The sequence below is a fragment of the Phasianus colchicus genome, chromosome 16, assembly GCF_987193195.1.
Source record: "Phasianus colchicus chromosome 16, bPhaCol1.hap1.1, whole genome shotgun sequence".
In the NCBI taxonomy this organism is placed as follows: Eukaryota; Metazoa; Chordata; class Aves; order Galliformes; family Phasianidae; genus Phasianus; species Phasianus colchicus.
In genome coordinates, this window is record NC_143451.1 from 15,424,792 (window position 1) to 15,451,516 (window position 26,725).

Below are 26,725 nucleotides of genomic sequence, written 5' to 3' on the forward strand. Positions count from 1 at the left end.
TGAGCTCCTAGTGCAGTGCTGGTCTAAATATACATTCTATGATTCAAAGAAGAAAGCGAAACAGAGAGAATATTTTCACAAACAAAGTAAAATGCAGCAGATCAAACGAGGCTTCAAGTCAGCCTTTCTTCATGCAGTACTTTCATAATGGCAATAGCTGTGGAAGCTGCTCAGCAACACCACCTGTCTGAGCTGACTCAAACAAGCAGGCGTTGCTGCTTACAGCTTGGTCTGCTTTTACTCTGCAGGTGTCACACAACAAGAACTGCACTGCTGGAAAGGAGGGATTCAGCAGCATTTTAGCCAAAGTGCAAGAGTTTGGTAGAACTGCCTACAGATTGCAGAACTGCTGCCTCACAAACAGATAAAGGAAACCATAAGGACCTGAGATACAAAGGAAAGTGTGGTTTGTTCAAACAGTGTGGGAGAAGGGATCCACCTTGTGCAGGAATGCCAATGCTTTGCAGTCCCTTTTATTCTTATTCTGACCAATGCTGCCTTCCAGAATATGAGGAAAATTTAATCTAAAGATTCAAAGCCACTCAAAATTTAAGGGGAATCTCTTTTTTTCTTTTCAGTGCTGTACACAATGCCAAAAGAATGTCCTGTTTCAGTGCAGTAAATCCCACGAGTTACACTACCAATGTAAACTGAGAAAAACTATCAGAAGAGATGGAACTACATGAGAAAACAGTTACCAGAGCCTTTGCTAAAGTGTTAATTCTTCAGTAAGTATACACTGCCAGATGTCAGTAATTCTGAGCATCTCCATGCTTTTAGAATACAGCAGATGAAGTACGTGCTCCAAGACATCAGCAAATGTTACAGTCCTATCCACCTGAAACCTCCTTTTAACACAGGAGCAGACAAGAAATTTTACACATTAGGAAAACCACCTTTCTATAACATCATGAACCAGATAAACACTAAGCACATAAAACATGATTTGATTTTTGTTGCCAGAATGTACCAACAGCACACAGCTGGAACGCTGCCCAGCAAGCCGACAACTTCTGCATTAACCTTGTGTGATTACAGCTCAGGTTATCTATTTATAAAACCATACCCCAGGTGTTGCCTGCAGTGGGATATTACAGGAAGCAGCAGTTAACAGAGCTTCTCTCCTTGTGATGCAGCCCAGGTGCTCAAGCTAGCGCTCTCAATTAGGAACTCAGCCTGGCATCTGGAGTAGAAAGACAACAGAAAGAAACGTCACCATTTCCCAGGGGTCAAGGATTAACCATGGCTTGCACCTGCTCTGTTTACTGCTGAGCTGGTATTTCAGAAGAAAGATTATCACTAATACCCTGTCATTGGTTGCATTTCACAGTTTATTCAGTATGGACCTCTTTTTAATTTGACCCAAATATAATCTGCATCCCATCTCATCCAAGTCTGTAGACACATTTATTTTAGTCAAAGGCATGTCTCAAAAATGCTGAATCACTCAGCGTAGGTAACAGAAAATGTTATTTTTATCAAGCACATCAATACAACTCATCACATTCCTCCACACTGCAAATTCTTCTGCCTTGTATCAAGATCTCCCACTGCTCTTTGTACATAAGCTGAAACATCAGTGGGCCATGTCTGGTTTTTCCACTGCCTTATATTTGATTACGGTTGTTGGAGATCAAAATAGTTCCAGGATCTTTCCTCTTTACTGACAGTGTTAAACAATCAGCTGTCCCACCACTGGCAGTGTGTACACGTCCTTGCTGCAGTGTGCTTAGCTCCAGCTGGCAAAAGCAAACCTTGCAGCAGGCTCTCACAGTTCTTCACGCTGACCTACATTCCCTGCCCATGCTGATCCAGTGGGGAGGAAATACCCACAGTGAGGGTTCCTGGTCTCTTCCACCGGGAGCCTTACCCTGTAAAGGAAGACTGGTAGCAGGGAAAGGGGAGAAGGAAGGTCCCTACAACATCAAGATGGACTCTAAAAGGCAGAGCTCATCTGTGCCCAGCAGTGCCAGTGACTCCCATGAAGACCACAAGAGTGCCAGTGTAAGCTGGAGCTCAGCCAAACCTCCATAGGCACCAGTCAGTCTCTTACACAGACGACTCAGTTTGTGTCGACTGCAGCTCCTGCAGCTAGAGAGAACTTGGAGCTCAGGAGTTCTGCCATGGCTTGGGTCAGTCACCAAATAGTTCACCAGTGGATACTGCTTCCCATATTTCTCTAGCTCCTTTTCTGCTCTGCCATGCCTGTCCTTGTCTGAAATACAGTGCTGTCCACCACCAAGAAATTGATGTACATCTCCAGATGGCTCTGGATATTTGCTTTCTTTAAGCAGAGCTGAGTACTGCTGTATATAATCACAAGAATATCAGAGAAAGCATGCCTAGTGCTGCCCAATAAAAGCATGATGCTAAGCCCACTGCCATGGAGGCAAAGAACTAAATAACACATAGAGATGAAGGCTACAATGTGGAGCACAGCAGGTGCACAATAACATGGAATTGCTGACCCTGTGTTGGAAGAATCTTGCATTTAATTATTTATAGATATATAGAGATCACTCATAGAGAGAGAATATTCATTAAGTTCAGAGGACAGTAAATTAGTTGTACATTGAAAATGTGTGGACAACAGAAATAGAAGTTTCTGAATTTACTGCTAACAATTAGCACGTGCACTTGTGATAACTGCAAATTAAAATATGCAATTGATCGTGCATTTTGTGGATGCAATTTTAAGCCCAATATATCCTATAGTCCAAGAAATGCTGGGAACAGCTAGCATTTGTAGCTGTGTTTATTTACACCACTGTGGAAATGGAAGGCTCTCACACTGGGTGTAATTGCTTACCAACTCAGCCTCCTGCCCACTCTTGGAAAAGGCAGTGTATGAAATCCTGAAGAAACAACATCTATGTTAGTACTACAAATTCCATAACACCTTTCAGCTGCCAAGCAGAACACTTTGATTCTGCACTTTCTTTCATGGCTGCAGACTTCATTAGCAGTTCTGGCCATCCACAGAACAAAGGCTGAGTCCCCCAGGGGCTGGTCAGGTATTAAGAGATTACTAGAAAGGAAGAAATACACCCATTTGGGGCTCAATCTCCAGCATCTTGAAAATGGATCTACAACAAGTAGAAATTAGGAATCTACCTTGTGTTGTGGCTGTGCATAACAGCACGGTATGACCCTATTTATGTAAGGACATCACTCAAATTAGCAGAGGAAACCCGCATTCCCAAAACTAGTACTATGGAAGACAGAAAAATAAGCTGTAACTTGCATACACTTCAGACTCCTTTCAGCCTTGCTCACCATTCGTTATACAGTTTTGTAGATGCTGAAAAATGAGTTCATAACTGAGAAATGAAATAGGAAGCACACTAAGGGAGAAACAAGCACAGCATGGGAATGAGACAAGAACCTAAGGAAGAGCTCATCCTGAATTTGTGGGACTGGGTTTCTGTCAGAAAGATGACCGTGGCTGCATTAACGAGCCCTCCAGCTATTCCCAACACCATGACTTTCAGCAGCCTTTGATACATAAAATGACAACTCTGCAGTATTAAAGCTTAATTTGTTGTGAGCAGAACTCTTCCTTGATTTTTCCCTCCGCTGCCTCTGATGCAATTAATTCCCAACTGCTTGTAAAACCAGGTAAGTGGAGTCAAAGCACTTAATAAGAAATATGTATCAACCAGACTTTTTTCCTGCCTGAAACATCCTGTGCATATCTTCACATAGAAACAATGACTCCTCTTGGAACTATGATCTACTTTATGTGACAAGAAGCTGGAATTCGTAGTTTTACATACATATACATTAAAGACCTTTGGAAGAAAACTGCTGCAAGACATAACGTAGGTAGCTTTCAGAAATGAGGACTGGATCTAGGTCAAAACTCACGCTTTAAATAAATATCACAGACGTTGGGGAAATTGAGATCTAGATCGTGCAGCTTCGGTTCTGTAACCAAGACAAATTATTCTGCATTTTCATTGGCATACAATTCACATTACAGTACCATTTTGAGCAAACAGATACGTGGTCACAGGAATATCAGTGAGACAGTCCAGCACTAAACTTGCTGTTTCTACCTTTCTATTGAGAAATGACCTCTAATACACTCTAAGACCTACTAATTAAGACCTGTGAATATCTTCTGCAGATGCACCGTGCGAGGCAAGTGCCAATTGTCTCTGTAATATAATGTATGAGAACGGCAGTAGTGAAACATAGGCAGAGAGCACCGTCAGCTCACAGGAAGGAGAGTCGTGGTATTTGAGTCAATAACACTGCAGCTGAAGAAGGCTGTTCTTGCTACACGAGAAATGCAGAGTTCCTGAGGAGAGCAGCTAAACTGTAAGACTGAAACTGCTGGGCTGCTGTTGCTGGCACTTTGCTTAGGAGAGGAGTTGAGCTATTTCTGATGCGGTGGAACAGTTGAAGATGAGTCAGATACAAAATTATTACTCTTTCTCCAATTCATGGATTTTTTTTTTTTTTTTTGCTGCTCTCCCCCTTTCTAATTTAATTTTACATCTCTGAAAAATTAAGCACTGTATAATGGTTGAAAGGGGAAGCATTACTTGAACTGCACAGAAGCCTCATCCTAACTCCAGAGAGAAGACTTTTAAGTTAAAAGAGGGAAGATTTAGGTTGGATGTTAGGGGGAAGTTTTTTACTAGGAGGGTGGTTAGGTCCTGGAACAGGCTGCCCAGGGATGTTGTGGATGCCCCGTCCTTGGAGGTGTTCAAGACCAGGTTGGACGAGGCTCTGGGCAACCTGATCTAGTAAAGGTGTATGTTCGGTGGCCCTGCTAGGCAGGGGGGTTGGAACTACATGATCCTTGAGGTCCCCTCCAACCCAGGTCATTCTGTGATTCTGTGATTCTGTGATTCCTCCTATTCACAGCCACAGTTCCCCTTCAGGCTCCAGCTATAGCACTCATTGCCCTCAGCTATGGCCCAACTCCCAAATATTTGCTTTGTGAAAACACTTGCTCTTGGCCCTACCACGGCGATTCTTCATGGTGTAAACATCTGAAAGATGCTTTGCATCACTCAGCTCCGCCGGAGCCGCTCCCACGAGCAGCAGCTGGGTGCGCAGCCGGGGACGGCACTGCAAAGCTCCTCCACGTCATTTCCCAGCACTCCTCTGCGGTCTGCTTGGTGCTGCGCTCACTGCCATCAGGCAACCTCAGGTGGGTTGGCAGTCAGGCATAGGGGAGCACACGTCTCCCTGCCCACGCTGAAATTCTTCACCTCAGTGAATGCCTTCGTGATGTGGCTAAAATCTGAAGAAGCAGAGACATAACATGGAGGTTAGCTCAAACAGTTCTCTGCATAGAAGTGCCCTGCCTATTTGTGTTGGCTCCGGATGCCAGGAAGAAAACTGAAGGCATGACGAGCACAGGGGAATAGTCTGACAAGCAGGAAAAGCGGTGCTTCTGTGCCTGAACTTCGTATCAATGCTTCCCTCCAATAATCCTGAGTGCAGTGGGGACCTACAGCAACAGAGTGAGGGTTATCAAATGATTGTAAGCAAACGTCTTGGACGGAGGAAAGCATTCAGCTGCCCACTGATATAAATTGTCAGGGATGTAAAAATACGGGAAAACGCTAAATGCAATTCCTTTTTTAATTGAAGACTTCAATTTCCTGGACATAAAGCAGAAAATGAATGCCACCAGGGATGTCAAAGCTCCTCCGAAGACCTGAGTACGGTGAAAGATGAATTTCTTTAATAATGCATTAACTAACAGGAGCTGGTGTTGCATCAGAGTGAGCAAGGAGGATCTTTGATTTGATTTGCTTAAGGCTGATGACAGATGGGAATGGTATACAAAGGAAACAGCAGTAGGATAACAGAAATAACAGTACCCTAAGAGAAACAAAACTGTTCCCTAATGGGAAGAACATCAAGGAATCCATATAATTGTTTCCCTACCAAACTGAGTGAGCTGGTCTATACAAGTGGCAAGTTTTGTGTATATGTAAACTAAAATTTATTTAGGGCTTGAGTATAGTAAATATGTTTGTATTCTATAAAGTATCATTGAAAATTCAGTATAATACTGTGTGACAGAGCAAATGCTGAAAGAAAGTATGATTAATTGCAGTGAGGGAAACAGAATGTGAGGAAAAATATGTGGTTTAGCAACGTGGGGAATGTGAGACTAAAGCTGGAATATTTTGAGTTAGTCAATCATCTGTTTGGAACTGAATAATGCAGTAAACTCAGTCTATTGCATTTGGAGCGGTTCATTTGAGACAGTGTTCCACATCACTGAAAGTAGAAGTGATAGGGATTCACACAAAAGCAACTTGAACAAAGAAAGAGGTTATAGCAAAAAAGGAATTGTAAGAACGGAGCAAATTTCCTGATGGATCTCCTCAGGAATGAGTCCTGGGCGCCGTGCCATGGCAGCTCTGTCTCCATTACCCAGGAACAACCAGGCCCAGCCTCAAAAAATGTGCACATGAAGCAGAGCTGGGAGGTACGGCCCATAGTGAGGAGCACCAGATCATCGCGTTGGAATTAGATGACCTTCTTGACTGTAGTGATAGAAATTCAATAATGTGAACTGCAAAGTCATGTTCTTGGGATTCACCAGCTGGAAGCATCAGAGAAGGAAAGAGATCAGAGTGTCATTTGAGTGAGAGAAACTGTCAGAGAACCAGAGCTGCCAACACGGCACAGCAGTGGAAAAAGATGACATGAAGATGGGTTAGGAGAGATTTTAGCAGAGAAGGAATTATTGGTGCTTTTACACCAGGCAGGCAAGATTTTGTGTGAAATATTTATACAGTTCCGGTCAACGCTGTTGAAAACAGATGAGCTGCAATCAGCGCAGATTGGCTGCTAGAACAAGCACAGAAATGGAGTATCAGTGCGAGGGGGAGAGAAAAAAAAGCAGTCTGATCAGCAGGACAGCAGAAGAACAATGTGTGTGTATGTCCTTTATGAGCAGATTTTGGGATAAACAGCAACGAAAAAGAGCCCTGTTAAAGGTTAACGTGAACATGAGATCAGCCTGCTGCAATCTGATCTGCAGTGTCTGCAGACTGAAAACTAGAGAAAAAGTTTCTAACTATTCAAGCAGTTCTGGCATAATCTTTTACAGAGCACAAAGGCGAGGAGCCTACACAGTCAGACTGCAATTGGGAAAGTTGGATTACATATTAAATTCTTTTCAAATACCCTTTGCCCTCTAACCATTCTATTTAGCATCAGCTCTCCAGTCTACAATCTAAACGTGGTTGATTCTTGTTTTATCAAGGCACGCTGTGTGATAAAGAACTCGTGCTGTGACGCTGTGTAAGTTCAAGGACACAAATTCTGTACCTTCCATAAGTGATCCTCTGAACTCCTGAAGGATGCAGAAATCCTTTTCTCTAAAGCCATGCCTCGCCACTCTACTTTCAGAAAGCCACAACAGTTACATAACAGGTTCTCAACAGGAAGCAAAGCAATTGTTTGCTCTGTTTGTTCCCATATCAAAACAGCTCTTATCCCACTGTAAATTGCCCAGCCAAACACAACCCTTATCTGTACGCCTGCAGTACCTCAGTCCTATCAGACATCGCAGGAATAGTGTCAGTAACAGCAGCATGTTTCCGTGGTTTGTGCACACCTGGTCGTGTCCTTCCCAAGCTCTCTGCTGCTGCTATCAGCTGTCTGTATGAGGCTCCCAGAGCCTGCTCAGGCTGCTACACTGATTTTTGCACTGCAGGGCAGGATTTAATGCCCCTTCAATAAATCCTCATATTTGGCTAACTCAGCAGTGTAAGAGAAGTAGCTTTCTTTTCATAAGATATGACTATAAGCGCTGATTTCTTTATATATTTAAGGCTTTGGCTTATCAGTACAGCTCGCATCAACACCGCAGAAGCCAACGGCGCCCCGCCGGGCCGCGCTGCAGCGGGAGCCCCACGGAGCGCTCAGCCACGCCGCCAGGTGGCGCTGCTCGGCCTCGGCCGGGCGGGGCGGCAGCCGGGCTCCGGCGCACGGCGCTGTGCGGCCGCTGCGGTTGTGGCTCAGCTGGGGGCAACGCCAGCTCAATCAAAACTCTGCGTATGCATTATGCGTAAGAATTGCTGCTTTTTTCACGCACCCAGCTTTAGCGCTGACAGCTCAGAATCACTCTCCCTTCCTTTCTCTTTAATAACTCGTCAGAATTTGATTACTGCATTACTCCCTTCTGTTCCTCCAGGACCAACCTTGAAGCAATACAGTTCACTCTTTCATCCTATTATTACCACGTTTTCTCCTGGGGCAAATCCTGCCCGCTCCACGATCACTGAAGACTCCAAAAATACTCTAATCTACAAGGCCTGGCTGCCAAGTGGGTGTAGAATCCAATGAATTCACACAGTGGCCACATCCTTCGCAAAGACCACTTCCCTGGTGGTTGCCTGTTTACATAGCTAGGAAGTGTAAGGAGTGCAAGGTGCATGCTTGGGATAATATAGAAATCCACTGCCATTGCTCCATATCACCTTCCAGGAGCATCGCAGCAACATCAGCCATTACAAAGCCTCCCCTGGCGCTGTGCCCACCAGCCCTGGTGGAACAGCTTTAAGCCATTGCTGAATGCTTCCGCTGCCCTGGAGGAAACAGTATTTATCCTTCCTTGTCAGTTTTAGTTAGACCAGCTAATCGCCAGCTTGAAACCTCTGCTGCTCCAGCAACAATCAACCAACACAGCATTCCTCTGACCACCTGAAGAGCAGAATAGTCCACAGCACACGTTAATTTACACCTCATCCTAAAGAGAGGTACCACACATGCTACAAAAAGCTGGAAGACTTCAGTTCCCACCCTGATGCTTCGGTCACTGGGAAACAAGTTCTGAGACTTTAAGCGACTTTCAGAGATCGAGAAATGCACATCCATGCCCACGATCATTTGCCAGCTGGTCAGTTTCCCCTTGTTAGTCAAACCAATCAATGCAATTAATAAATCCCAGCATTCTCACAAAGGCTTGCTGCGAATCCAATGGACAGCAGGATTTATCATAGCAGAGAAAGATGTGTTTGCTTTTTTCTTGCTAGTTTCAGTTTCGTGAGGATATAAACACTTTAAATTGCAATTAGGTACCAAACCTTCAGATACCAAAGTGAGATAAATCAGCTGCAGAGTTTATTTCTTTTTGTGGCTTATTTTAAAGAAGATGCTGAAAAAAAGTGCAGAATTCAGATTGAGCAACAGAAAAAAGCCTGCATGATCTTTAGCCACATTTTTCAATGGCTTAATCTATGACATCAGCTAGAAATGCCCGGTCCTGAAACTGATCTCATTGATTGACGTTTATTCCTGATCTGCTCCAAATCCCTGTGCAATGGTTACCTCCCAGAGAATGCTGATTCTGAAAGAGACAAAAAAAGGAACCGTGCTGTAGAACAGAACCTTTCTCTCTCACACACAACACTGTTCTGCTATGCTTTCTAGAAGTAGCTGATGGGCAGCTGCTGAGAATAGACAGCTCTCAGTTTTTCACTTTGGGAATAAAAGCAAAATAGAGAAACATTCTCTGTCTGATTACTCCCTGTCTGATGCTGGAGGGCCAGTTTAAAAACAAAAGTCATATGTTGACACGTGTCTTGATGAAGGACGTTTGAAGAATAAAATCTCTACTGTAAGCGTTTACATTTACGAACAATGTATGGCTGACTTAGCTGACTTGCAGCAGAAGTGGCACAGCAGGCCCGTTCCTTCAAAAGGGAGCACCTTGCCTTGTCTCCTGCAAGCAAGTGACTGCAGAGCGTGACAAGCCAGGCCAGTCCACGCAGCCACACGCTCAACTGCCAGCAATAAGGAGCTGAGCATACTGGGTTTGTGACGAGATGCTAGCAAAGTTTCAGATCCAGCCCTGGCTGCAGTGTGGATTTACAAAGCACAGCATTGTGCTGTCACACTGCAGAACAACCACTTTAAGTACAGCTTTAACCACAGCCTCGAGCACGGCTCCTCTCTGCTCACCGCTTCTGAGGGTCACACGAGTACACAGGAGGTGGTGAAGATGGAGGGTTAACGGACCCAGTGTCAGCATGTCACCTCTTAGCTCCCCTAAGCGGGGGATCTTGTGTCTGTGCTGAAGAATGATTCATTTTGAAAGAATGCAGGTATCAAAATGCAGGCAGATCTCCAACTACGTACAAATTAGACTATCTGTTTCTTGCTGATACAAATTTTCACACGCTGTGGGGAAAAGTGCTGGTTTCATGCATCACTTGGCACTGGATTGTGTCCAGTTGCTTTACTTATCATTATGCAACTCAACCCAGGGCAATTCAACACCCAAAGACAAAATTAGAAATATAAAAATATGTTTGCACAGTTTCTTTGCTCTCCAAAACAATATTTGTTTCACTCCTCAACCCAAGATGAACTGTTCAGCACAAAATGAAGTGTAGAAAAAACACCAGTCATTACTGTTCTATATTCATTATTTTGCCATTAATTATCGTCTTGTGTGTCGAATGAGGAGGGATGCCTATCATCTTGATAAGGGGGAAAATTCATACACGGACCAAATCAGCCCTAATTCAGGCAAAAGTTTAACTGGCATCCAATAGAAACTCTGTCAATATAGCAAGGAACTAATTTGACCTACATTCTGCTTTGACCAGAACAAAGAATTTACAAGAAAAATGAAAATAAAAGAACCGGACTGTATTTGATACCCTTTTCCATCTTCAGAATTGATTACAGATAATTAGCAAGTCCATAAACCTCCATTTTTAAGTCATGAAAGAGATCAGACATATTTTACTCTGAAGGAATCCTAACATACTGGAGCAATGCTGTTGCTGCACTGCTCTGATTAAGACCCAAGTCCTAGATTCACCTGTATTGTAACAGGACAGCTCATAGCACAAGAATCTACTCAGCATCCATTGAGGCCATATCACCACTTGCCCTTTAGGCTTTGACCTCTCTGGGACAAGGCCTGTCACTCCAATGCACGTGTGGCAGACTTCTCGTGGAAGTAATGACATAAGGCACACAATAACAAACTGGGGCTACAGGCAGGCTCAAGGTCCAAGTCAGAATTAGAACTCATCATCAGAACCCCACAGTGAGACGTGTGCACGTCTCTCTGAGAAGTGAGAATAATTTAAGTATATAGAACTACAGAATCTGCAGTAGAAGGATCCGGCCCTGTGCCTGGTGCTGTCCCTGACAGACAGATCCTCACTCCTAATGGAGCTCAGTGAGCTGCCCAAGCACCAACCTGCTGCCACTCCTGGGGATCCCACAATTGATGCTGTGTGTCTGTTTCCTCCTTTCGCTGAAAATTGTCATTTTTCTTTGGCCTTATGCTGAAATGTTTGCGTTTGGAATGAAAAGAGAAATCAAGATTACAGCTAATATTCTAAAGAATATGCCTGATGATAATTGTGTTAACAGAAACGTCCATTTGTCTTGTCGTAGTCCACAAAGTAGGTTCCAGCAGTACTGATAATGCAACGTTTTAAGTGTGCTGCACTACAGGATGAAATATTTATAGAGCATGGACACTACTTAATTTTAAATTAAAACAGTGGAGAAATAAAAAAATACCAGTTCATACTAACAATCCTCAGCTTCTACAGCTATCAGAACCAGCTCATTAAGCAGCTTCCTGATGCTAATTATACCACAGTTTTAAAGGGAAACATTTGTTTTGGGGCCTGCAGTCCAGATTCTGTTGGCACTGAAGGCAGCAGGAAGTCTGTGTATGGTAGGCATTTATAAATATCACGTTTGTCCCTATAACCGATTGCTCTCCTCGGAAGACGGAATCTTACTCCCTTTAAAAAGCAAAGGGATTTCCTTGCCTTACACCAAGGAACGCTGCGTAGGCTCTGTATTGTATTTATTCCCACAAGGGGAAGTTAATGCCCTCCTGCAACCCCATCTGCTCCCTGGTCAATACAGAAGGACAGCAGCATCCTCTATGAGATGAGTGCTACGTTCTCTCACAAAGGGCTGCACATGGGGATGCTGCAGGGGGTACCTGGGGTGAGGTGCAGGGAGAACTGGACTACATTCATTTGCCCACAAGAATTATTTCGGTAAAAGGGACTCATTAATGCAGGCTACATTTTGGTTACTGTCAGTTCTATAAAGTACAACACTCAGAATGTCCCTTAGAAAGCCATAAGCACAAAAGATGACAAAGGAAGGTCTGACACAGCTACCACAAACCCAGAGGTTTGCCCCCTTCTGCACAGGGCAAAATCCTTCTCAGGCGTTACCGACTTCAAAACAGAAGTTTTCTTGTTTCCTGGAACTTCACAGCTGCAGTTTGCCATCAAATCCAGCACTGAGCAACCACTGCCTGCAGAAATGTCAGATGATGCAAAGTACCTCAGAAAGATCTGGAAAGTGCTCTGCATTCCTCAGAACAGAAATAGCTGCTACCACCAGGGAGAAATTCCTGTCACATACGACCCAAAGAAATGGATGTGAGAATATTAATTGCACATTCTTAGAGGCAGACTAAATACAGACGTTGCATTACATTTGTTGGGGGAGTGGGCCTGGTTTTGGTGTTGGCAGAATCTCTTCGCCTGGGATTTGCAGAGTACCACCATTTTCACTTGGTGTTTCTAGACTGATTTCCATCAGCATCCAACACGCAGCTCTTCTGAAAACTGAAACCCAGCAGTCTTGATATAAAGGCAAAAGCAGCCGCTTTGCCCACGCTGCCCATGCAGTGCTTGTGCACAGATGTGCTCCAGTTGCCATCAGAAAATGCTGCCTCTCCTCAGCTTGTCACATTTTTACCTGTTTGAGTAGAAGGGAAATACAGTGCTGCGTTTTTGCCTATGCTTCAGAGAAAACAGACCAGGTCTGTTGGAACAGTGAAAAACCAGCTGTGTTTAAAGAAAGCATCTTCCATTTATTTAGCTCCAAACCTTCCTGACCAGCACAACGGACAAAAACTGAAACCAGTCTGTAGGGAGCAATGAGCAGGAGAAGCCAGAGAGGACTCTGCTACGATCAGGTAAACAAGAGTTGTAGCCACGGCGTCTGCATGGTTCTCCTAAGAATGGTGCTAAAACCACGGTGGGGATTTGGGGTCAGCTGAGATCCAGGATATCTGATCCTGCAGATCCCAACTGGAATTTCCTTGGTAGCTGGAACAGTACTAGCTGTATTATCAAATTCATCAGACAACTAAAAATGGTCCGAAATTAAGTGGTGGAGTTAAATACACTGGCTTGCTCTTACTAGGGTGGAACGCGGGGAAACAAACATCGTTTTAAAAAGCATCGTTTGAGTCAAACTGATTTGATTCTAATTGGAGTTAACAATAATTTTCCTATGTTAAGCCTTTTTCACCCTAGCACCCTTCAAAACAGTCAGGACAGATATATATGTATCTGCAAATCTTGTGTTTGCCACTGCAGTTGTGGCAACATTTCTCATCTCCGATTCTGTGCTTTTTTAATCTCTTCCATCTGCTCCACATGTGTTCAGCATTCCCTGAACACCACCAGTTCAGTAACTCCACCAGCTCAGTCTGTACATCAAGCCCATGCACTCCACAGGCACGCTGGGCAGTTCGTGCTCCCACTGCCTGTAGCAGGCTGTAAAGCTGCTGCAGGGCTGCCTGCACTGTGACGTGCAGCACGCGGGGAAACAAACCACTGCTCTATTTTGATAGCTCTCACCCAGGCTACTTTATATAAACAAGAAAAAAACCAAACTCCCCTCAGTTCTGTGTAAAAAGACAGTATCTCACGAGGGATCGGGGGCCATTTGTCCTGCTGGAGGCCCCTGCACAGCTGAGCCGCGCACCGTGCCCGGCCCCATGGCCGCAGCTGAGATCCCAGGGGAATGCCACAGCCGCGGCCTCACCCCGCGGGCAGGGGATGCTCCAGGGTGCATTCTTCTGGAGGTTTGTGAATATTTTCCCCAACAGAACAGCATAAAATCAAATGTGGAAGGGGAGCAGCAACGTTTCGTCTTCTAAAGATGGGGTTTTTATTTGCCATGCTCTGATTGCTTTCGCTTCTGTAATAGTTGTCTTGATATTTTTGCACTTGACATTGTTTACGCAGTTTTCCCTGGAAAACTCCAGGGGCTCGCTGAAGAACTGGCGGTAGGATGCAAGGCACAACAGGATGCTCAATTATCAGCCCATGAGTTCTAGTTTAAGACTGTGTGCAATCTCACTCCACTCACCCCAAAAAATCCTCCTTTCAGAAGGCAACCTGTCGGCCATGCCAGCAGCAGGCGAGTTCCTGTGGTTTTGTCTCTTTTACAGCACTTAGCTACATGCCAGCTGTACTCCTGAGGTCTAAATAGGAGGCTCTGCTGCAGATAAAGCTGACTATAGACAATGTTCAGGCTATAGACAATGTTCAGGCTCGGCCGGTCACTTCTACACAGAAGTTACTCCCCCTCAGATCCATCAGTCACTGCTCATCAGAAAGCTCTCTGCACCTTCTCTGCCCAAACAGCAGGTTGAGAAAGCTGAAGCTGTTGGATTCAGCCTCCTGCTTCCATAAAGGCACTGATGTAATTGCTTACAGGTGTTTCAATTTAACCAACTCCAATAAGGCTTAGAAAAACTTCCAAATATTATTCAGTGGATGCTCCTCTGTCTGTTTTGTAACAACTACATACCTAATGGAAAAATATGCTTGGTTACCCAAATATTCATTAACTTTAAATCATGTTTAATTTTGTCTTTTTCTCCAAAGCATGACTTGAATTCTTCTACCAGTTCTAATAATGCATACATTTCAATTCCTATGCCAAAAAATTCCATCATTTATAACTAGAAGCATTCATAATTTAAACGACTGTCTTCACTGTTGATGACACCATCAATTATAAAGTTACATGATGGAGAAAATCTTCAGTGCTGATTAGCACACGTTTTTCAACATGGTTGTTAAGTAAAGTTTTATACAGCTGTATCTCTCAGGAAGAAGCGGGGATTTGGTATTCTGAATCACCTCACCATGGCATTCTGAGATAACAGCTTCACAACACTGCTCAGTAAAGGCTTCATGTTGCACGCGAGAATCAAATTTCAGAAACATTACATTTTGCACAGAAGTAATTGACATTAAAGCACAAAGTTAAAGTGCCAAATTCTGCCCAGAGCTACAGCTTCAACAGCCCAGCTCACCTTTGTATATTCGCACAGGACATACAGTACGTGTGCAAAAATTTAGTCTTACTTCTCAAATTCAGCAAAGTACTTAAGCATATATTTCACTTAACACCTGCTTTGATCCACCTCTACTCAGAGAAGGACAGGCAGACATGGGGGACTCGAGAGTCAGCAAAAATCCTCCTGCGCTCACCTCCGGAGTTTGACACCCGGAGCCTGCTGCATAGTGCATCCCAATGAAGACGTTAGAAAGGAAGTAGCCAAATCCTTTCAAAATCATAAGATTCGCAAAAGAACCAAGAGGGTTTTTTCACTTGTTGTTGTCTCTACATTCCAATGTCACTGTGTGAGCTGTGTTGGAGAGCAGCAGCTGTGCACCTCCCCGTCGGGCAGAGGAGCTCACCGTCAGCTGCTGCACATCTCCAGGCCATCCTCTGCTGTGTGAGCTAATCAAGGACTGCCACACCTCAACCATGGGCAGGATATGGGCCCCTGCCCCCACAGCTTCATTTGACCCCGCACCCCTTAAGTTTCCAGTGTAGGACAATTCCTTGTATGTTTTTAGTGAAGTGCAATCAGTGCAATAATCCAGCTCAGCCAGAGGCCATTAAGTTCTAAGACAGCCATGCGTATTTATTGCTAGGATGCAATACATGCATTTCTTCATTCAGAGCAGCAGATTTGAAATGATTGAGTTTTTACCTACTGGCTGCAGAGATTTGCTAATGGGATCCACAGTGAGCATAACGTTGTTTGTCCCAAAACAAATAACAAGAACCAACCATTTCTGCCCGTGTTGTTCTACAGCACACAGCAAAGCTCAAAACCACTGCAATATCCGGACACTGGTATTACCAGGAGCTGCAACACAAACACAGCCCTGTCTGGGAAGAACAATGCCTTCTTCTGTCTTCTCATCCCACTGATCCTCTAAATATTTGAACACTGGGATCACTTTATTGATGCACCATTTGATTAGACCACACTTAGCTGTCAGACATCAATGAATTATTGTTTGTAAAGACCTAATTCTTTCCTATCTGATGCCATTATGTCTCTAGTACCAATTATCATATTAATTTAGCTTACTTTTCTATAGCTCTCATTCTAATTATTCTCGGTGCTTTGCTGTTTGTTGGCAACGTCTAATGAGGGATGAAGGAATGCTTCCGAGTTCCCGGGTCTGGGTGCGTGCCTTGGAGGCCTGAACTCCACTTCTGGACAATTCCCAAAGGCACAAGAGCCCCTCATCACGCTCTGGTTTCCATAGAGAGAAGCACAAGGGCAGCGGGCAGCGCCAAGTTTTGGCCAGCTGCTGATCTCAGCTCACGGAGGAGCTCAGCCGCCCCTCCCAGGCAGCCGCCATGCGGTGGGTGCTGCCACAGGGGCCTCTTCAGGGCCCATCGTGTGTGAGAGCTGAAGACCATCACACGAACAGAACAAATACTGAACAACTGTTTGCAGCATGTCTTTGCTTCCAACTTAGCCAGAGCAGACTGCTTTGACAGAACAGATTTTATTTTCTACTCAAAACCCACAATTATCCTACGCGTGGATTGCTTCAGAATTAAAGCAGAACAGTATTTATCTGACACGCTTTCTGGTGCTTGCTGCATATAATTTTTAAGCGATTGAAATCTGATGGTTGAGCTATTTTGTCCATTTATGAATGATTCCATCAGATGTAACAGACTCAGGAGTCTGTCATCTCAGGAGTTATTCTATGAGAATTTCCTTCTTCAGAAAAACCTTTTTCTTTCTGCATCCCCGTTTGGTCATTTTTAGGAAGAAATTTAATTGGAAATGTATTTTTTGTAGTTACTAAACTCTGCAAAAATAAAACAAATGCATTATTTGCTATGTTTCCCAGTACAGCCTCCGCACCCCCAGAGCAGACGCTGCAGTGCTTTTCAGCTGGGACAGCTCTGAGGTGCCCACAGATGTTCATTTCAGCAGTATGTCACTCCAGCAGTAACGTGCCTAGAATGACAGGAGCATGATGCACTAATGCAATTACACTAAATTACATCCATACAATTTCTTTCATCTCACATATTCCTAAAGCAAATGACAAGCTGAATGGATAGTGGCCTTTCACTATCCACACGTCATTCTTTGCATAGAACAGGTTAACTACATGACATGAGGTGATTGCTTTTCCTCAACCTTGGATAACCTTGGATATCCATATCATTGGCTTCCAGGGAAAACCATCATGAGCACATATAAAGGCAGCAAATCAGATTTATTTAAATTTAAAAAGATATTCACAACTACTTACTATATTCTATTATTCTGTTGAACATTATTTCCTTCAGCACTCAAAGAATAATAAGAGAGGCAATACAGAACAATCATAGATGACCTACAGCTCCTCAACATGGAGATGTAACTTCAGGTGTTGGAGGGGTTAAGGGTAAAAATGGAAAAAATAAAACAAGAGAAGAGCATTCTATTACAGAATCCAGTAGAAGCCAATGAGACTTGAGTGAATTGAAATACTCGAGTCACAGGGTTTAAAACTGCTTTTAGTAGAAACCTGATAATCTGAAAGGGATATTTTTCCTTATGTTTTAATAATTCCCCAGGCCCTTTCCCTGCCAAGTTGGATGGCAGCTGGAAAATCACTAACAGTATTTAACTTAACAAAGTAAAAATGACCAGACAGATGTTTTTGCAATGTCTAACGCAGAGCTTGCAAGCAAAATGTTTGTTGGAGGCTGGTTGTAAATAAAGTTACATGATCCTGGTGCATTTCAGCCAGTGCACATGTTCTGGCTCTGTAGTGCCTTCAATCTCACTGCTAAAGGGGCTCCAAAATTCACTGGCGTTTGAGTGCAGCTAAGCAGACCAGAGCCATAAATCATGTAATGCTCAAACTTTATCCTTGAAATTTCAGAGAACAAAAGGAATCATGTTCTCATAGCCTCTTAGAAAACAAAGCACACTTTTAAAGATTGCATCCTTACGTGATGCACATACGAAAGTTCAAACTAATGGCAAGAGTCCACAGGCATTAAGGGAAATAACAGCAATCAATGCTATTTTTAAAGGGAAGAGTGGGGGCGAGGGGTTAACATATGTGGAATTAGCTCTAGGCAAAATGAGAAGCCATTGCATCTAAAATCAAATGCATTCTCTGAAACAGACACCAGAGCCCAAATTCCCTTGTAGACTCCTGCAGTCCAAGAGTTTCAGCAGAACTTGGCCTTCCTCTTAACTTAGCTTCATTAGGTCATATCATGCCATCAATTTTTATGTTGGACGCCCTCCTTACTGCACATCAGTTGTTGGCACTATGTGGGCAATTTTCCGATTTGGAGGGGGAGAAAAGGGTGGTGTGTGCACAAGGGCGAGGAATTTTCTTCCCATGTAGAATAAGTCATTTCTTAGAACAGTTTGAGGGGCAGCGATATTTGTATCCCTTCTGCCAGATGTCACCAGGGGCAACAAGAGCCGGGATTAAATATCTATCAAATTCTTCCTGAAATTTGTCACGCCAGGTGGTCAATAACCCATTCAGAAAACTGAGAAAACCAACCGCCTCCCACTGCCATCCTCAGCCAAAGGTTCCTCCTCTCGTAAGAACCATCTCTGCAGCTGAAACGTCTTGATAGAGGACAAGAACAGATTCTTTTAAAAAAACCTTGTGGCAATAATTTCTGCTGTTTACATGCAGTAGGTGAAACGATGCCCCTCCTGCACACGCTTTTGCCATAGTCTTGTGTCTGTTTGCCACCAGCTGCTGTCTGTGCTGGACGGCCTGAGGTCTCACAGAAACCCCCTGTGCCCCTCCCTGCCTCACACAGCGAATGTTGGTGGCTGTCCTCAGAGCTGGGTTAGGTTTGCCTTTCATCTTAGAGGGAAAAGCTTCTGCAAAAGAAAGATGCCTTGATAGTCTCTCTAACATTAAGACAGCCTGCACTGTCACACCTTTCTGTGCCACCACCTCAAGCTGTGACACCTTGCCCTGCCATCCCTCGCCCCGGCCGCAGTGCCACCTCGTGCTGCCATCCACACACACACGGCTTGCTGCCCTTCACTCCTCTGCCTGAGCCCCCGGATGAGATGTGAGCCCAACTCCTCACCCAGTTACTCTATGCAGTCCACAAAACAAGACTGACATGACCAACTCGCTCTGTGCAAGCACAAAGGAACACTTGGAAACAGCACTAAAAAAAAAGAAAAAACCACAACAAAAAAGACACCTAAAAAAGTCAGTTGCCTAAGGGAGATCAGAAGGTAGGTTACAAAACTGCAGAGACACTCCTCACACATTGCTCCCTGCTACTATCAGCATTTCTCTCTCTATTCTAGAAGAGAAGATCTGTCACGCAGAGCTCAGCAGCTTTTGTCTCAGAGACAGCTGGGTAGATCACAGCCCCCTTGCTTCATACAGACACGACCAAACAGGATGTCAGAACCTCACAGGATTCTAAGATTTTCCCTGGAAACATACCAGACAAAGTACCCTCCCCCAGCCAACTGTTCCCATGGATTGACATAATATTATTTTACCTCCTGTAGCAACAAATTCACTGCGGGGTTTTTTTCAAGACAACAACAAACCAGGCATTCTGAAGACAATCCGACTATTAGTTTTTCCCTATGTGGTTTGCTACACAACAATATTTGAACAGCACGTTTTTAATTTTTTTTGTTTGTTTGTTTAGCACACCAGAGATTGAACTTTATCACATGTCGTGTCTGCAGATAAGATAACAAGCCATCATCACATCGAAACATTCATTAAAGGCATCTCTCCCGAAGCCACCCTGCTTCACTTCATCTGGCTCCTCAGACCAAGCGTATCAGACAGGTTTTTGCCTTCTGTCCTGCATCATATGCAGAAGTTGGTATTTTCTGCTTAAATCAGAAGAAATTTAATACGACTCCGTCCTTTTTGTGTATCTGGCCACTTATCTTGTTTCGTTTGCAAATATCATATGTATTCTCTTGAGATAAAAATAGTGCAAGATGATTAGTTCGGCAAGTTCATTTGACACCATTCCCCCTTCGTGACGCTGAAATCTAAAATCTGTATATGGTATACAACTTAAAGTATATATATGCAAGCTCAGCTCTGGTGGAGACACACAGCAAGTGCTCTCCTCCCAGCCAGACTGCTTCCTTATCCAGTCAAGAAGACCACAAAGGTAAGCTGATTAGATCCTCTGCTTTCAAAAAATTAAACAAAAATGCTCCCAAAATGGAAAGCACTGATTTAATTAAAATATATATTCTAATATCAACTTCCATTATGCCATACCTTCACAAAATTTCATAGAACAGAATCGCCATTCAGATGGGAAAAGACAGAACGGTGCCCTTCACAGAAATTAAGACCATGCTGCACTTTTCAGATATATTTTTTTTTAACTTTTCCCCACGTTTTTAATGCTGTCAGTGCGGAGAGGTGAATGGCAGAGCTCCAAATCACCTTGCCCAGTGCTGAGAGGAGCAATGCCCTGCACAAGAAGCCATTGGGACAAAACAAGCGCTAGCAAAACAGAAGTAACTGAGCTGCCTTAGCTGGAAAAACGCTCGTTGCCACCACATGGATTTGTCCCACTGTCTCCTTACATCTTATGAGATATTCAGTCAGAGACTGACAACGGGGGGAGGCACCATTTCATATTTTGGAGAAAGTTTCTACCGATCTGTAGATCCCAAATCAAAGTACCTCGTAAATGGTTACCAGCACTTGGTCTTCTTCTCACTGGCACTACTTTCCATACTCACAGCACATTGCTGAAGATTTGGGTTGGGATTCATGTTAAGGGATTTCTGGTGCTTTTCAAGAATAACTTTTCTATGTCTCAATTCCTCTTTCTTAATTAATTGATTAATACATCAAGTTACCACACAGTAATGCTGCAAGTCTTAAATTGCAACCAGTCTGCACTGGTGTGTGCTGTGAAACTGGAAGTGCATCAGTGCTGCATTTACACTACAAGGGCTGACCAGCAATTTGGGCCTTGCAGCATTCACTTAAGCAATATATACTGCTTTGGCAAACAAACTAGTGCAGCTGTTGGTGGCTGACAGAAACAAAGAGTATCTCCTGTCAGATGCTGCTGTATCAGAAGAAAATGCCTCCATGTTTTTATTAGGAATGAGTATTAAGCCTCAATAGCTCTGCTCAAAGCACATCAGCACTCTGAACTGCTGAAACTGGGATACAAATCTGGCTTATCACCCATCATCACCAACTCAAAACAAAACAAATGACAAAATCATAGCATAATTTGGAACCTTTTTTAAAAAGCCACCATGAAAAGTGGTCTTTTAATGCTGTAGTGCCCCAGCAGACCAAATTTACAGCACTGTTACATTTATTGGGTACAGCAAAGCAGAAGAAATAATTCTTCAGATTTAGATTTCCTTGAAACAAGTGAAATTATTCTTATTTATTTATGCCATTACTTTCATTCCTGTTAAGATCACTACATTTATTGATAATAACACCAGGGTTTTTTTTATTCTAATTAAATTTATTCCAGATATAGCTCTAGAGGACGTACATGGCCCTATCTTTTTATGTGTGCCATAAATATATGCTGATTTTAATTGAGTAGTAACCTACCTCTGGGAAAACCCACACCGAATTCGTGAAGTTTTGTGGTTCCATACACCTTTGATTTGCTCCCCCAGCACAACGCAGCCATCAGATCTTCCTGAAGCCCCACATTCCCACACGCAGAATTCCTCCCTCATTACCCAGCTTTAAGTGGAAGCACCTGCTGCAGACATCTGCTTCAGTATGCTCCCCTTACAATTAGATGAATAATGTCTCTCCTATCACATGCTGTCACTGCAGCAACTTCAAATAGAGCCATGAAAAGATAGAGAAGTCATTTTAATGACTAAGTAGCTCACATTTAATTTATTTTACAGTTCAACAATGGCCATCACTGACATCCTTTCTGCTAAAGATATTGAATCTGCTCTCTCCAGCTGCCAGGGTAAGGAATGGTCTCTCTCCAGTCAGAAGATGCATATCATTTTTATGTCTTAAGATGGCGTGCCTATCATTTTCCCCTTAGATTCCTTCCCGGTGAGATCTCTTTGTAGCTATGTTACAGTACAGCTTCTTGAATTCAGAAAGTCTTACAAGCGGCTACTTTGTGGGTAACATTACCTGAAACAGAGTGGCAGTAAGACTCACAGTGTCAGATAGCACAGAGCTGGCTCTCCATTCCCAAACCTGCTGAAGGCATGGATTTCAGTGGTTAGCCTTGTCCTGCAGAATGCCAGAACGAGCTGCAGCTCCCAGAATGCCCCCATTACTTGTGAAGCAATGAGCAGTCTTGCTTCTCTCAGAATTCCCCCCAGCAGGATCATGCCAGCTCCCCAGCGCCCCGTGGGCAACTTCAAGGCTGAACACTGCTTTATTTTCTACCAAATTCTTCACCAAAGTAAGGACTAAGTGAACATAAAACAAGAATTACAGGAGTTGTTAGTAGGGCACAGCAGCACCCTCCAAATACTTATAGTTAATTGCATGTGACACGGCTAGCTAGAGCCCTGATTTAGCACGGTGTGCGCTGTAGCAGAAAATTCCAAACTGGATGGTAGGACATCCGAGCAGAGGCACAGAGTGACTGAGCAGGGAAAGTATCCACAGAATCATCTCAGCTGCGTTGGGAAACGGGAGAAAAAGGAGCAGGCTGATGTTCACAACCAGGCGTACGCGCTCCTAAGGAATACGTGTGGTAGCAGCAACTTGAGAGGAAAGCATGTAAGAGGTTTTTGTCTCTTCCAGCTGCGGATTCCTTCAATTACAAGTCTTTCTTCTCCACGGTTGGCTTATCCAGCAAAACTCCTGATCAGATAAAGAAAGTTTTTGGAATCCTTGATCAGGACAAGAGCGGCTTCATTGAAGAAGAAGAGCTTCAGTAAGTATTGCTCAGCTGCTGCATTTCTTTGAACAGTGGAAACCTTTGAACATCCGCGGTGTCCCAGAAAAAAAACTTGAAGTTATTTTTAAAACGCAATGCAATGCTTTGCCTTTCCTTGAATTTGTCTGGATCTCACCAGATGTTACAAACAAGAGTTACTTTTTCTCTTGGCATGGGTTAAAGTTAGAAAACCAGAGATGTAATATGCCGAGGTCACTGCAGAAAAGCAGACTCAAGCACAGCACTTTGCCCTGCTCAATTCCAGGCTGTTTCTGAAAAACTTCTCTTCGAGTGCCAGAGTCCTCACCACTGCGGAGACCAAGGCTTTCCTGGCTGCGGGTGACACTGATGGTGATGGCAAAATTGGAGTAGAAGGTAAGGCTGCTGGAAACTTCATCAAAGTCAGCTTTGAAATGCAGACATTTGGTTACACCTAAATGGCCCGATGGAGGGCACACCCCGTCATTTAGCCCAGTTCTTCCTGTCACGTTTTTCATACTGAAAAATACTCCTTTTTTTCATAGCCTTATTTCTATGTAGTCTCTGTTGTAGCAAAAGCAGATTTAGGCCCAATGCAGACCCCATTCTCTCAGCTCATAACAGCAGCGTTGGGGTTAATTTCTGCATGTACCTGATCCATAGGCTCAGAGTTCTGCATTTTCAGAACGTTCTGAATGCTTACTCACTCTGAATTTTCATTTTGGCAGAGGATGCTCTGCGCTTTTGGTCATGGGACACTTTCACTTTTAAACAATTTCCACCTACATGAACTTAATTATTGACCCCTCTCAGCACTACTGAGGAGGTAACCCTGTAACATAAAGCAGGGCCAGTATTGCTTCTAAGGGCCAGAGCTGCTGTATGGCAGCACGGAGTGAGCTGAAGCATTGTCTGATGTTGGCAGATTTCACTGGACAGTCCTTCTATGAGAAACTACATCAAATTCCTTCAGAAACTCTCACAGGATTGATGTGAACTGGCCAGGGTATTTCTTCTGGAAATTGCAGCAGAAGAAAATAGGACATTATGCATCATGTATTAGAGATGAAGTCACTGAAAACAGGGCTGTCTCAGCCGAACTAGGACAGGTGGCAATAACTCCAACAGACACACGTGCTAATCTTAGCCGAGTTTGGGAGGAGAGAGATACACTGTTGGAGGAATTTGCTTTAGCAGCAGCTTTTGCAGCTTCTGTTTATGAGCCCCGAATAGGACATTATATTATGCCGGTCTTAGCTCTTAACTATTGAATTTCCCATTCTGGAATTACATCACTACTAATATTTTGTGCTTCTGAATAATGATTTTTAAAAACTACTGGAAATATATTGAAAGCTGCAGGTTTGAGCCAATTCACTCAGTTAGCTATTATCAGAGTTGTGAGGGGTTCAAGATGGTTTACCTTTAGCTCAGGATTTCCTACAAACATGAATTTACAGACGCACTCCTCTCTGCACCAACTCTTTTGAAGGAGTGAAAAATCTGCTACGCCCCCAGAATCTCAGTTTAGCAGCAGCTCTGCAGTGTTATAATAGCACAAGGAGCCCTCCATAGCTAGGAGATTAGGACATTTTTATCTATCTTTTCTAAAGATGCTATAAGCACTGTCATCTCATTTTATTCCCTGCCTTTCTCATTTTCTTTCTTGACAGAATTCCAGTCTCTGGTGAAGGCATAAACAGCGTTAGACCAAAGGCAGCCTTGGACTGACTCTTCCAATTACCTCGTCCAACAAGCACTTCGCACTCTGCATGTGTTTGTACATTTTTATATTGTTTCAGGCATCAGCAATTCCCCATTCGTCAAGTTCACACAAAGCATTGCTGAGGAATCTCGCTACGTACAGATGTTTCCCTTGTAAAGAAGGCACTTTGTCATTTTCAGCTACTCATAATATTGAAATTGTGGCTAGAAGATGGGAGAAAAGAATGCTAGTTTTTTCAATTTTGTTCAGGCTTTCCATCCTCATGTTTAACATGCTGACCTGCCACACACAGTTTTAATGATTTTAAACAACATGATATCTCTTAAGACATAAGTATCCTGATTTTGTTGAGTTTTATTTCTGCTTAATTCTCTGATCCTTTAGGAAAAGTAATGCTAACAAGAGAGCTAAAAATAATTTATATTCAGTCCCAGATCTGAGACTCTGAGAAAAAAAATGTAAGAGAAGCTGACACATAGCAGAGAGCATGGAATAAATTTGTGGGTATTTTACAAAATGAAGTATTAGGTTGCAGCATCTATCATCAGAAAGTGTTTATGGCCTAAAATGTAACTCTCCTTCAAGAAGATTTATCTTTCATGAAACCTAAGGCAGCTGTGAGACAGAGGAGAAGGTTCTAATCCCATCTCTGACACCAGCCCAAGTCACAGCCCCCTGACAATGGGCCACGGGCCTGGAGGTTTTTCTGTTCATCAGAGCATGTTGCTGATTATCTCTTAATAACTACTACACAATAATACTTCACCACATTTGTGAATTTTGGTGCTTCAGATGAAACACAGCCAGTCTTGCTGCTTGATTATCTTAAAGCGAAGCAGAACAAATTCAGTCTGTTTTATGTGGCTAAATAATGGCCATTATTCAGTGCTCTCATTTGTTACAATGAATGATCATCCACATAACCCATAACGTCAGCGATGTACTCAAGTATGAAAACCACCAAGAGCTAATCTTTCCTTTGATAAGGGTCCCATGGGGCTTAGTGCTACTGATGGCACTGTCTTCATTAATGGACAAGACAAGCAGTATTTATGGCGTAAGGCAGAGCTCAGCACTCTGTAGATGTTAGGTATTTCTGGCTGAGCGCGCTGCACATTTCCCCACTAACACTGAGTTGGGACTTTTCCCATCCACCACGACTTGGTTCCAGCTCAGTAGCCTGTCATTTTAATTCTCCCTGCTGAAACTGGGTGATAATAGAAACATAATTTGGCAGCTGTTTCGAAGAAGAGCAGAAACAAAGCCTTCTGGAGCTTTATGTAACACTCAGCGTTGGCATTTCCATGAATTGCGACGTGATTAAGTGAGGCGAGCACAGCTCACCCAGCCCAGGCATGTAGGAAAGCTGTGCATCAGATTTAAGGCTGTTAATGCAAAAGAGGAATTCCAGCAATCAGACTCACTGAAGCCTTGGCAGAATCATAATGAATATAAATTCTAATTCTATCCCCGAAGCCTTTGATGTTAAATCTGGGCTTAAATTATAGCTGCTGTTAATTACAGCACTGAAATATTTTGCATAATGATGACACTCTGTTGGTTCCTTTTCCTCATTTTTCTGAACGCTGAAGAAAAAAATGCAGAGCAATCCAGACCTGCAGCAGTATACAGATATAATACAGGTATCAGCCCTTCACACTGCTAACCACTAAAACCTCGCCTCACTAATTCACAAGCAGAGGGTGAACACAATAAATAACAAGCCTGACATTTTATTTCTTGTACACCTGAGTGTCTCACATGGAATGCAAGAAATGCAAGTCCGTATGTAGAGAGCGACCTATCTTGTATTTTAGAGGTGTTAAACAATTGCACACCACTGCCTTCTGTTGCCGCTAGGAGGAATTAAGTACTTCTGAGAATGAGGCCATTCTTGTGTACAGTGCAACTTCACGTAAAGCTTTGTTCAAGAGAACATCCATTTCATTCAGTAATTCCTGGAAACAAAACGGGTTTAAATTTTTATCAAAGCTATCCAGCAACTTCACTAATAAGAAATTAGAATTTAAAACAAAG

The 26,725-nt window shown here is 43.3% G+C and overlaps 1 protein-coding gene across 2 annotated transcripts; it reads left to right on the forward strand.

Moving 5' to 3' along the window:
* The first annotated feature begins 21,895 nt into the window (after positions 1-21,895).
* LOC116237530 (parvalbumin, thymic) lies at positions 21,896-26,106 on the forward strand. Of its 2 annotated transcripts, XM_090151282.1 has the most exons (4): positions 21,975-22,047; positions 22,848-22,980; positions 23,249-23,358; positions 24,636-26,106. In XM_090151282.1, the coding sequence occupies exons 1-4, from the start codon at positions 21,987-21,989 to the stop codon at positions 24,659-24,661; spliced, it is 330 nt and encodes a 109-aa protein (XP_090007408.1). In that variant the 5' UTR covers positions 21,975-21,986; the 3' UTR covers positions 24,662-26,106. The 2 variants fall into 2 exon arrangements, with proteins under 2 accessions (XP_031462626.2, XP_090007408.1); XM_031606766.2 differs by lacking the exon at positions 24,636-26,106 and having other exon boundaries at positions 21,896-22,047; positions 23,249-23,518.
* The last annotated feature ends 619 nt before the right edge of the window (positions 26,107-26,725 follow it).

What these genes read in the sequence shown, in the direction of transcription:
- LOC116237530 (XM_031606766.2), top strand. Translation starts at nt 21,987, where the DNA reads ATGGCCATCACTGACATCCTTTCTGCTAAAGATATTGAATCTGCTCTC. An exon ending in TGCTCTCTCCAGCTGCCAGG is followed by an intron (nt 22,048 to 22,847) that starts GTAAGGAATGGT and finishes TGTCTCTTCCAG; the next exon opens with CTGCGGATTCCTTCAATTAC. An exon ending in ATTGAAGAAGAAGAGCTTCA is followed by an intron (nt 22,981 to 23,248) that starts GTAAGTATTGCT and finishes GCTCAATTCCAG; the next exon opens with GCTGTTTCTGAAAAACTTCT.